Genomic DNA, 12,868 nt, shown 5'->3' with positions numbered 1-12,868 from the left:
CGCCATTTTTCTCGAGTGCGGCGTTTACGCTGATGCGGCCTTTCTTCCGGAAATTACGGTATATGTCTAAGATCAAAGGTAACTGAAGGGTAATGACTTTTATGGACATGGTTTATACATAATTAATACCGGATTTCATAAAATCAAGACTCTAGCTGGTCTTAGAACTACCTATTGTACATGTACAATAGGTATGTACAGAGTACAATTGTATGTACAGAGGGTGTTTACACATTTTTAGAACAATTTTGATAAAGCAAATGTTTTGGAATAAAAATTTCTGGCAACAGCTTAATACTTGAAATGAGAAATACCATCTGCTACTTTTATATTTTATTCTTCTTTCAAAATGTTGCAAATGAACAAGCTGTGAATTGAAAGATGTGTCTTTGCACTTTCCGAAAAGAAATATTTCTATTACATAATTAAAAAACATTGTGAAATGCATGGTATTAAAAATTTTAAGGGCAAAATAAGCAACATTATAAATCAGAAAGCAGAAAACAGTCAATCATTACCTCTAGATAGAAAGATGACTCAAACGAATACCTAAAAAGGAACATATATATCCTTGGCTTAGCATGTGGTCACAAGAAGACAGAGTTCAGAAAATGGTGCATGGTAACAGCAAGAAAAAGATTTTTAGAATAATAGTTGCTGACAAGATATATGAGGATAAATAACATTTTAAAAAATCTTAAGAACAGACTGTGATGATAAATGTCAATGATTGGACAGGATTCTGGGAATGTTTTATTTCTGACTTCATGACTGGTAATTTTTTTTGTTTTTATATGCACATAATAAAATGTGAAATAAACTTTTCTATTATAATATCAACTATATAATACAACTTCGGTGTAATGTCAGTTTTAAAGAAGAACAATAAAATAAAAGAAGCTAACGATGCTTAGTTTTACGGCATCTTGGTTATACATACTGTTTCTAATGTTTCTTAACTTAATCATCGATAGCAAGAAAAAAAATCAGCCTATGCAATATCAATTATAAAGTCTTTAAATACATTTGTAGCAACAATAAATAAAATAATACATTAAGATTTACAATTTAAAAAAGCTAAACAACATGACACTCGCTAATTTTTGACAAGGCATGTGGCTCAACACAGAGCACTCTGTAGAACCCTGTATGAAAACTATTCAGCAGGAGATAAGTAGAAATACGTTGTGACCTTTGGTGAAGTATGGGTTTACCTAACAAAAAAATGACTGCAACAAAAAAGATTATCGAAAAGAAAGACGAACAAAATGTATGAACCTGGTTCTGTAGGTGTAAGAAAGTTTCAGTAAGGGAGTTATGACTGTCACAATGAGAAATTAAAAAGAAGAAGCATATACAGTGTCTTACAGTGGGAAATTAAAAATACAAAGAGTGGAAAAGAAATTTAAAATCAACTTTTGAACAAAACCCTTTCTAAGCACAAAGACACCATGACATCAATACTGCATCATACAGTTAGGAAATAACGGAAGAATGACATCAATACCCCTGGGCATTTTATGAAAAGCCTTTCTATCATGGAAATCACAATGAAGACTTAACAGTCCAGAAAAAAGGTTACCAGATCTAACATTTCAAAAAATATATATAAAAATATTTTAAACATTAATTAAAGGGCCCAAAAATCATTCATAAAATGTGTAAAAAACCCTCTGTAAAATGACGCATACCACACTACTACAGATACATAAACAAAAAAGATTTATTAAAAGATACATAAAGTTCTTTGAACATTTCAGTTTTCCACGATATAAGTATCTTCGTTTATAGAAAATATTTCAATCTTTTTAAATTTCGAAAATCAGAAAAAGAAATTTATGTGCATGTGAGCAAGCATACACCCACACAAATAGGAAATATTAACAAATTTTATATTGTGCATAAAATTATGATTTCAATTAATACAAACTTCAGATAATTATTTACATACATTCCAACCATATCAAATCTTAAATAAGCAATGCATTCCCGTAAAGTTTATTATTAAAATTAATGTAAACTCAGAACTAGCATGATAATGCTATATAACAGCCACCTTTTATTTCCAGTTACTGTTGCATATTTGCAAGTTTTACTGCATCCTTAAATAAAAAAAAACTTTCTGTGAGTTGCACTTGAAAGCAAACAGATGTAATGATTTAAGATATTGTACTCCAATTTTGAATATGTATTGAATTTAGGAGGTTTATATAATAGTTGTACAGATTAAAAATAAAAAAAGTTTGATTTAATAGACAGCTTGCTCCTTTCCTTCGGTGGTATTTTCTGTACAACTATCATATAAACCTCCATTTCAAAATAATGTGCAGACAATATTGGTTGTGGATGGTTTATTCAGGCAGATTTATTCTGGATTAAAATGTTTGAAGTTTACTACAAAAAATGAATATAATATAAAAATCTAATTAAAATAATGAAAATCTTAAAATTATACAAATATACTTGCTGAAACAGCATCTGACCCAAATAAACAAAACCTGGATATTTGAAAAAAAACTGCAGCTTGCAAATGATACTTAGTTAACATATAGTATAGTACTACAGTCAAAAGTCGTTAATTCGGACACCCATAATCCGGAATGATCTATAATCCAGATCTCAAAGCTAAAAACTTTCTGCGCATGCACCGCGTTGGCACATGCGCACAGGCGTTTTACGCGTGCGCGTAAGACCTTGACTACTGCGCATATGCGTGTGTGCAAGTGCAGAATACGTTTTCGCCTGCGCGTTTAATGTGTAACGGATGGCGTAAGCTAAAATTATCTAATTATCTATTTCAGTTAATGTTAATGATTGCGTTGTTCCTTAATCTTCAAATTGGATCCCACTTATTATTTTTTGCAGACTGTAAGAGCAATTTTATAAAAGTAAACTTATTTTGGCAAATTGTCTAATTAGTTTTATCATTTACTTAGGCAAGAAAATGGTTCTATCAATACTTTTAAATCCTATCTAGTCTATAACCTTATTGAACAAGAACATCAAAAACTTAAATCTTTCACATTTGTAGTGGCCTTTTTTCAAATGACTTTTACTTGTATTTCGTTAAATGCCAACGTGCATGAATATTATATGATACAAAATCAAAAATAGCCAAAAATAATTTCTTCATGATTTTTAAATGGTTTCCTATGTAAATCAAAATCAAGAATGCTTTTTTAAAAATTTTATATATAATCTCTTCATAGGAAGGGTTAAAATGTTCATTTAATTATTAAAAATATATTTTGCTTTTTATAACTGTAAAATTAGATCATTTGAAAGTATATTTTTTTAATATTTATACATTACTTAAACTAAAATTATCATTATTTAATCAAGCATTTAAATAATCAAACAAATTTTTAAATGTATAATCATGCCTCGGTAATATTTTTTCAAAGCATTTATTTACTCTAGCCGTCAATAAAAAAAAAATTGCAGGAAGCATCTATTGTTTAACTGCAATTTTTTGATACTGTTATATTACCATAGCACATATTATTCACATGACTTCGTGAACTGGCATTTTTCAAATATTGCAATTTATCTTGGCATAGGATTTTAATTTATCTTTCAAATTAAAAATGTAGAAATCTTAAAGCAAGGTTTTATTTTTTGATAATTTGTATATCTTATTTTTTAATGGCATCTCACATAACCAAATTCAGAAATGTATATATGTGTGCATTGTATGTATGTATACAACATATATACCATATATACATACATTCATTACTATCATGCAATAAAAGATGTACATATCTAATATCACACGTGTCTTGGTATGGATTAATCACCTGTGCACTAACTAAGAATGAGTTAAATCAATTGATAAAATGCTGGATGATTTACAGCACTTTTTAATACTTGATTTTTCAGCTCACTACCAACAAAAGAAGAGTAATAATGCATAAGCATTTATGTTTCTAGCATTTTGCCCAGATTTTTTTTTTAAATTCTGTTATATATTTTCCCGTACAGAAAAGGCAGCTACATCATTAAAAATTCATTGTTTGAGGACAGAGGACTTCATTAACAATGCTGTACACACTAATAATATAAACAGAAGTTAAAAGAATGGTTTTGTCCACTTAAACAACACATTATACTTTATTGCAGTTTCACAGCACAGTTCCTTAAAAATGCAGTTTTAAGTACAAATAGCATGCTATGTTTCATATAGTAAATTTCTTCATAAGATAATGATTATCAGCACAACAGTTTTACGCTTATGTTCTCCATCATAATTCCACCCAGATGCTGGCCTTACTTCCACTTGTATATGTATTTTTGTCCTATTTTTGAGAAATCCAAAAATATGATAATAAAAATTAAACATTTACTTTTTCTAAAAGTTTAATTACATGGAAAAGTTTTCGATTTCTGAATTGCATATGAATTTTGCAATCTAATTTGCTTGAAGGCAACTAAAATTGTTTTTGCTTATATTTCTATTCAAGATTTAATATTTAACATTTTTGTTTTGAATTTTTTATGGCATCCAAAAAAAAGGGAGGGTATTCCTTAAAATTTGTTCCAAATGCAAGAATGCTTACAAAAATATTCTGTTTTGCAAGGAAATATTTTCTGCATTGCCCTGTGTTTACTTTAATTGCCTACTAATTAGATATGTAGAGCAGAAACCTTAAATGTTACTATTTGATAACACCAAACAGTGCCAGCAGCAAGAAATGCTCATCAAAGTATGATGAGAAAACAGTAAACTAAAGACAGAGCAAATGCCTAAGTCAATAATTCATTTTTATAATTGTCTTGGAAATGACAATTATAAAAATGAATTATTTACTCAACTTACGGTCAAGTATCATTCTGTGCATTCACTTGTTTCATTTAGTTGAACTTAACAAGTACAGTTTGCTAGAAAGTTTCCATGTCAGACATTTATAATCACATCTTCAGAATAAGAGACAATCCTATAAACTTTTTGGTACAAGAGGTCACAATATGTTAGATAGAAATCAAAACTTACACTATGAAATATGAAGATGGCAATGTTGTCGTACGAAATGGTTTACCCTTAAAGGTTTAATTCTAGTATCCGGTGCACACGGGATTTGGCTACTTTTGGCGACTTTATGATGAGAGCAAAAACGGGACATATACAATGAGTAGTAAACGGGTCATTCAAAGAATATATATAGTTATACATAGTATATACTATGCATATACACACATAGTATATAGACGTTCTTTAGATCATTTTTGGTGTTGGAGATAATTTTCAAAATTGCGCCAAGGCTGCACTGTATACTAGGATTTTACCCAGTTAAATACACAGATCTGTGTAAAATTTGTAAAAACATACTGTGTACCTGATATATTAAGTGAGCCCATTATTTAATGAAGATTTTATTATTAACCATATACTCATCCAAACTATACCTTTATTTTGTGTAAAAATTGTTGCAAACATAGAAGCTGCTAGAATACCACGAATTCGGCAATCAATCTTGCAAACTTTTAAAATTCAGAATTAAATCAAAGAGGACAGACACCATTTAAACCAGCACAATAAGACTGACAAAAGAAATCTGAAGGGAAAGTTAAGTAAAATTAGTGTTCTTCGTACCGGAGAGATTCTACGAAAACTGATTTTTTTGCCATTTCATAATGATTAATTCAATTCAATATAAACAATGATATATTTATTAATATTACTTTAATAAAACAAAGGCTGATCTTTGGAATATGGTAACTGGTAGTTTGGTGACATTTTGGAGGCGATAAAGGTTACTACCTAGGACTTAGGCAATAATGTAAGAAGCACTCAGTTCCGATTACACATTATTTTGTGTGAGGGAAATGAGAGATCATGAGATATGTCATGTGACATTAATGGACGAATTACAGTTGTTTAATCAGAAAAGGGGGAAAATCTGGAAATTTCGTACTTAGCTATATTCTGTGTTGTGTGAAACGTGACATTAATGGACGAATTATAGTTCTTTAATCGAAAAAGGGGGTTTAATTTGGAAAAGCTTCATTGTGTGTTGTGTGAAATAGTGTTGGATTGCATGGCGCTATGTAAAGTGAATTCTAAATTTTTAATGCGTTTATCTGATAATAATAATAAGTTGAGATTGTGTGAAAGGAAGGATATTACAGATAAGTTTGAATGGCGGTGCAAGAAATATGGTGAAAATGGACATTTTGTGAAAAGGAGTGTAAGGAAGGGTACGTGGTTTGCTGAAAGTAGTTTGATTATAGGTGAAATTTTATTAATTTCTTATTACTTGGTGAATAACTTCCAGTTGACTACTGGATTTAGGATTTAGAAATTAGCAGTAGTACTGCAGCGACGTAATGAAGATTCTGAAGAAGATTAGGTAAGTTAGTATTTTTAATCATTTGAGGATATTATTTTTATGCATTGTTCTTAAATGTACGGAGTAAATAAATTAAAATGGTATTATTTGAAAATTTTTATTAGCAATGATTTAGTTTAAATTAGGGTTGTAATCTAATTTTTATTAATTTAATGTAAGTGCTTATTTATATTTTAAGTAGTGTTTTTTAATTTAATTATATTTTAATTTAATGATTGTGATTTTGTGAGTTATATGTTTGTAGTATTTTGGAATATGTCCGAGTAGTATACATTGAGTATTTTCATGCATTTTTGTGAAATTTTTCTAATTTATGAGAAAAAAGCAGTGTACGTGGATATAGTGAAGAGTGTGGGCAATGCCATTTTTATGCAATTCTGGGATGTTTTTTAAGTAAAAATAAGTCGACGTGTACATGGTTTAGTGATATTTTAATTAAATGATAGTTATTTTGTGAATTTTATGTTTGTAGGAATTTGGTATACGTTTTAGTTGAAGTAAACGTGCATGGAAATAATTTAAATATTTGACACTAAGTATTTGTAATGTTTGCGGTATGAATTCGTTGGTGACGTTTATAATATAATAGATAATTTAGAGGGTAAAAGCTTTTGGATATTTTATTTATTTTATACGTGGAAATGTTCATATTTGGAAAGGTTATATACATTTTCGCGATAAGGTAATTTATGTTCTTTTTACCGGGTTTAAAGATTCAGAAAATTCTCATGCATTTTCGTGAAATTTTTCTAATTTATGAGAAAAAAGCAGTGTACATGGATATAGTGAAGAGTGTGCGCAATGCCATTTTTGTGCAATTCTGGGATGTTTTTTTAAGTAAAAATAAGTCGACGTGTACATGGTTTATGTGTATGTGTTATTGTGAAAACACGCAAGGAGTTTGCGATTGTGCACTTTTTCCCAATTTTGCAGTGAATATTTGTCATGATTAAGCAGTTTTGTTAGATAAAATTTCTAGTATAAGTGTAATTTGGCTAGTAGATTGTTGGAAGAAGTGTTCAGTAAATAAAAAGAAAAGAAACATATCTTTACTTCGTGAAGACAAAATGGCAGCGGAAAAAAAAAAAATAGAGGTTTGCTGTAGCAGAGTTGGTCGCCAAATTTTCGCCAAGTTACCATAATCCAAAGATCAACCAAAACAAATTTTTATTTACAATGATATATGTTCTTCTTACTTAAAGAAAAAATGTAAAAAGGAACACATTTTGTAAATTTTTGCCCAGTACTTTATAAAGCACTCTTAACACTTTCAGCAAATAAAACTCATGTGCATATTTTAATTACTGTTGGTTTTCAATAGCCCTTTTGTATGTTATGTGTCAAATAAGAGAGAAAGGAAAAATTGCTTTCCATAATAATCTTAAGCGAAAGTCTTTTAATGTCTAGAAATAATATCAGCAGGAGTAAATTACCGATAAATTTTCAGATTTTTACCAGTATACTTAAAAAACACTATGATTTAATTAGAAAGGAAAAAATTTTGTGTATTCTCCTGTTATCATGACTGGGTTAAAAAATGTATGTATGTCAGCATGCACATAGGGTGTATGTTATGTGCATATATAGGGTATGTGTATACACACTTGCATATATACACGAACATATATATCCATACATACATGCATACATTTCTGGTTTAAGTCATGACAACAGAAGAGGGCCAAATTTTTAATGTCACTAAATAACAGTAAATATGCAAATGATGCATTCCTTTTTCAATAAGAATTTTCTAACTATGTTAATAAATTATTTTCTTAACCTTTTATTCTTATCACATGCTTTTTATGCCTTGTAATGCTTTGTTAGATTCATACATAATTTATTTACCCTGCAATACTTCCAATGTTTCATCCATACATGACAAAATTGACTGTTTCAAAAAGGTTAAAATTCTCAACTTCCCCCCCCCTCCGCCACACAGAACATGACAAAAATCAAAGAGCTAGCAATGAAAAAATTACCTTAGGAGACAAAAGTTTTTATTACATTACTACTATGTGAAGATTAAACAATACATTAAGCATGAAAAGTGAATTTGAATGATTAATATGAAGATTTAATAGTCTTCTTTTAATCTGCAATTAACTTAAATTTTATATACAATTTTTTAAAAATCTGAAATCTCCCAGAAGTTAATTGAAACAAAATTTTAGTGGAAAAAATCGGGACCCAGTAGACAAACAAACACTGTAATTTTAAGTACGGAAATTTACAATATAGAAAATTTGCTATGTTACATTCTGATGTCTTAAAATATCATGATTTCATTTTCATCTATTATAAGAATTAATTAAAAATATATTTAAGAATGAACATTTTAGTAAATATGAATAAAAATACACAGTACATAGAAATAGAAGCCAATTAATATTATAAGAATGCCTTACCTCACTGTGTCCCATTGAAATCAATTGCTGAAAGGCTTGCTGTACAGTGAGATTCTGATTCAATCCATTTGAGCTAGGCAGCGCAGTACTCCAGTTATTTGTGGCTTGGCTACCACTGCTCTCACTAGCACTGCTGCTTGCACTGCTAAAATCATAAATACCTTCTCCTCCGTGAGGGTCAGAAGTAGCATATGGTTTCAAACTATTTCGAATTTCTTCCAGAGCTTTCTCACGGTATCCATCTCGCGTTGACTTCACAGAGCTTGATGTTCCAGTGCCATTTGGTGTGCCGTTTCCTGCCGGCACAGTACCATTAGTGCACTCTCCTTTCCTATGCAATGACTCAGCCCTTTTTACTGAAGTCGTTGAAGCAGAGTGCACTGCAGATGCCACTGAAACACCTAGCTCGGTGGTGACACGTGCACATGATACTGGTGTTCCCACATCTCTACGTACGTGACCCGCGTTATCGCGAATCATCGGTGGCATTGTGTTGTCAAGCAACAGAGGATGCACACTATTGACAGCATTCTGATTCGGTGCTTGGAACTTTGTTTTGGTACGATTATCCTCTTGATTGATCATATGTACAAATACTTAAGTTATTAATTATTCCTTTTCACTTTAGCCTTTATGTTACATCACTAAATACATTAATGATGCCCCAAAAAAGTGTATGACTAAAGTAAAAACTTTCAAGGGCTTTTTTTTACGCATGTTGAATTGTAAATATTGTACAGTTTAAGTATAACAGAAAATTATGCAAACTGATATGAAACATTTTCAACTACTCAGATTTCACAATCTTAATCCATCACAAGGCACAAAACATTTTGGCAGGAATTAAAATGATGGATCTTGGAGAAGAGATCTTCATTTCGCACTTTTACAGGAGGCAAAAGCAAAATCCACACTGCAGTTTTGGAGCATCTAAGTTGTAAATTCTTCCCCATATCATAGCCAAAATGTTAAAATGCAGCAGCTAAAAAGAAAGGGGGGAATATTAGATGTTTCCAAATTTAACATTACACAAAATTATTTTTTTTTGTTTTGTTTATTATAAGACTTTTAAATTTGACCTATTAACTAAAAAGCAAAATATTACAAGTGAGTTTACCAAATACATAAATATATGTTACCAGCCAAAACACACACTTTTAACAACAAAAATTCATTAACACCATAAATATGTGCATTCAATTTACATCACAAATAAGACATAATCATCAAAGACATTCAGCTTACCAGCATACAGAAACTGCATATTTAATACATAGAATAAAATGATGATTACAAAAAGAAAATAATTTAAAATATATCATGTAAAACAAATGCTGAAAATAAAATTCGAATTCATTTAAAAAATACTGAATAATAAAGCAAATAATGCTAACATCTAGCAAAAAATCGAGTCCACTAACAAAGTTTTCGTAAATACGAGAGATATTTAAATACCCCCGGACATTTAAGAGTCGCACAACAAAAATAATAACACACACGCAACGATGCAAGAATTCGTAAAAGTGCAACAATTAACAATGAAAAATTAATTTTTATCACCTGAACTGAAATGAAAACAACTAAAAAATCTGCCAACGTTAGATTGCTAATTATGAGGCCCTGATCCATTTACCGATACCTTTAAAATTTGTGCGATATAAAAAAAGGTGAAATAAAAGTAGAATTGAAAATAAATAAAAAATAATACAGGAAAATAATTTTCTTCAAAAATTTAATATTATATCAGAAACATATTTCGAGATAGACCTTGATAGATATCATAAAATGTCATCCAGCGTGTGGAATGTTGCTTAAATATGAGATCGCAACGATTGGTCACTTACCCCAAGTACAGCTCCTTCGTATTGAATTTTCAGATATCCAATAACAAAAAGCCATTTTAGATTTTAATTACAGGCAGCATTATTGTTTTGTCAAACTCTTATTCATTCATTTGGGTATATGGTTATCCTATGAAGTGTAAAAGGTAAGCGGCAGCTAATGAAGAAAATACGTCCGCTAGTTATTCTACCAATAACCACATACCACAGAATAAAAACAGCATTCCTTTGCCTGTTGCCATTCTGCTTTAAGTGACAAAAATGTTCTAACTATTCTCTGTATTGGTGACGTGATTTTAATATCGGCGTTCGTAAATAACCTTATAAAAACAATGCAAAGTTCCTCAAACAGAAATGTTTTCTTTCGTAAAATTCACAAGCAATAAGGTATATTCCAAAAAGGTTTGGAATCAGACAGAATATTTCTGCGACATTCAGCTTCTTTAAAATAAATTGCGGATAAATTTAGACTAGCTTGAATTTTACTTATTTGCTACTCGCCTTCGAATTGCAATATTTGCCTTTGAGGAAAGAGTGGCTCTGTGTCTGTAAAATCTACGTTCATTTTAGAATTAAATTTTGCTTACTTTAAGATAGTTTGTCAGCATTTGAAATGAAATAGCTCGAAATAAAAAATTGAAACTGAATATTTTTTTTTGTATTATTATTATTATTATTATTTTCTGTAAAAGTTTTACTCGGTGAAGAAAATATCTTGCATTTCTTCTACAGCATGGAAGGAAATAATGTGTAGAAAAAGAAATATTTTTTAGAATTTCCGTGTAAGAGATGATTCGTACATAGAAAAACATAATATTTGGTTTTACTTTCGTTTTGTCTGTTTAAGAATGGGAGTGTTCTCTAAGTATTTATTAAACCATAATTACTCACTTTTATTTTCGACTCATTAAAAGCAGAATTAATTTATAAAGTTGCCGTTCAAAGAGAATTCTATAAATATTAACTGTTTATAAGTGCCTTTCCCGTTTCTTCTGATTTCACTATGAAGAAAAACAGAGAAATCATGAAAGCATTTTTTTCTTATTTCTTGTGTACACATTTTTGCTTTCATGCAAAAGTGTATTAAAGCTGAAGCAGTCAGTTGAAAGAGAAGTTAAAACAAAAACATCAGAAGATTAGAAGCATAACATACTTTCGTAAGCATATGAGTAAGCAACAACGCTTAATTATTCAAACAAATAGCAAAGGCTCAATCCCGATAACAATGCCAGGGAGCGCCAAAATTAATGTTACAAAATTTTAGAATGAATTATTTTCTATACTCGGTAGATAAATAAACTCGGGGCACTGAATTTTCAAATGTCCCCGAATACTGAAAACCCTAGCTACGGCACTGAACATTAACAGAACTTTGCGCCTGAGAAACGCGTGAGAACATCCGCTAAGAGAAAAAGAGGCATCCCCGCTTTTTGAGATAAAATTGAATATCTATACCTTTATTGTATAAAGCAGCTTCTCAACCGGTGATACACAAGAGAAAAATAGGTAGTACGCGAAGAAACAAAGTATTTTGAAGGACTGAATCCAAAATTAAATACTTCCAACGTTGTTTTTAAGTTTTTTCTGTAACACTCGCAAATTTATGTGATCTGAGGTTTAAGGTCAATAGCCGCTCATAGTCTTTAGCAAAATAACACGTTTTTATTTTACAAATATCCTTTTAGCCATAAACATAATAAAAATTGTCATAAATAATGTTTTTAACAGGAGAAAGAGAAATGGATGTTGTATTTAATAGGAAACAAAAAATAATTTCCTATAAAGAGATAATGGCCTCTAATTAATTCTTTTAGAGTTGATCAATTTATTAGAATGTCTACAATTTATATCGCCAAAATTTTCGGGCTCATATTCCTCTATTTTCAATTAGAATAATTTTTAACGTCGATCTGCTGTCTCTCAAGAGCAGGTATTTTCTTTTCCTGTTGCTTTGTATTCCCTACTTTCTACGTGATTTGAGAATATTGTCGTTTGTTTTTGAAAAACTCGTGTGGATTTAAATTTTGTAAAAAGATAATGAAACAAACCTATATTTTTAAAATGCAAAAATGGCTAGCATTAACTAAGCTTCCTGTGATTCACAGCGGTTGGATCCATGACAAACTACTATCATTAAGAATATTGAAAAGAAAAGAAACTTTTTTATTTAAAATGTTATGAAAGTTATTTATCACTTGGGTTTACCTGGAACGGAGATAAAGTGGATCTACAACTTCAATGTGTTATTTGCTGTGAACTAGTATAATCC

General features: G+C 30.1%; 1 protein-coding gene across 1 annotated transcript in view; it reads right to left on the bottom strand.

The window, feature by feature from the left end:
- LOC118205457 (uncharacterized) overlaps positions 1-10,821 on the bottom strand; it is a 201,062-nt gene extending 190,241 nt beyond the window's left edge. The window contains exons 1-2 of the mRNA XM_085818602.1: positions 10,603-10,821; positions 8,759-9,740 (exon numbers count right to left, since the gene is read on the bottom strand). Of these exons, the coding sequence (XP_085674728.1) occupies positions 8,759-9,343 (585 nt within the window). The 5' untranslated portion in view covers positions 9,344-9,740; positions 10,603-10,821. The remainder of the gene's footprint in view (positions 1-8,758; positions 9,741-10,602) is intronic.
- Between the last annotated feature and the right edge of the window lie 2,047 nt (positions 10,822-12,868).

Source organism: Stegodyphus dumicola, chromosome 6 (assembly GCF_044657685.1).
Source record: "Stegodyphus dumicola isolate Sdum_Otavi_A_Nest chromosome 6, ASM4465768v1".
NCBI lineage: Eukaryota > Metazoa > Arthropoda > Arachnida > Araneae > Eresidae > Stegodyphus > Stegodyphus dumicola.
The sequence above is the reverse complement of the archived record's forward strand: the minus strand, read 5'-3'. Positions and strand labels throughout refer to the sequence as shown.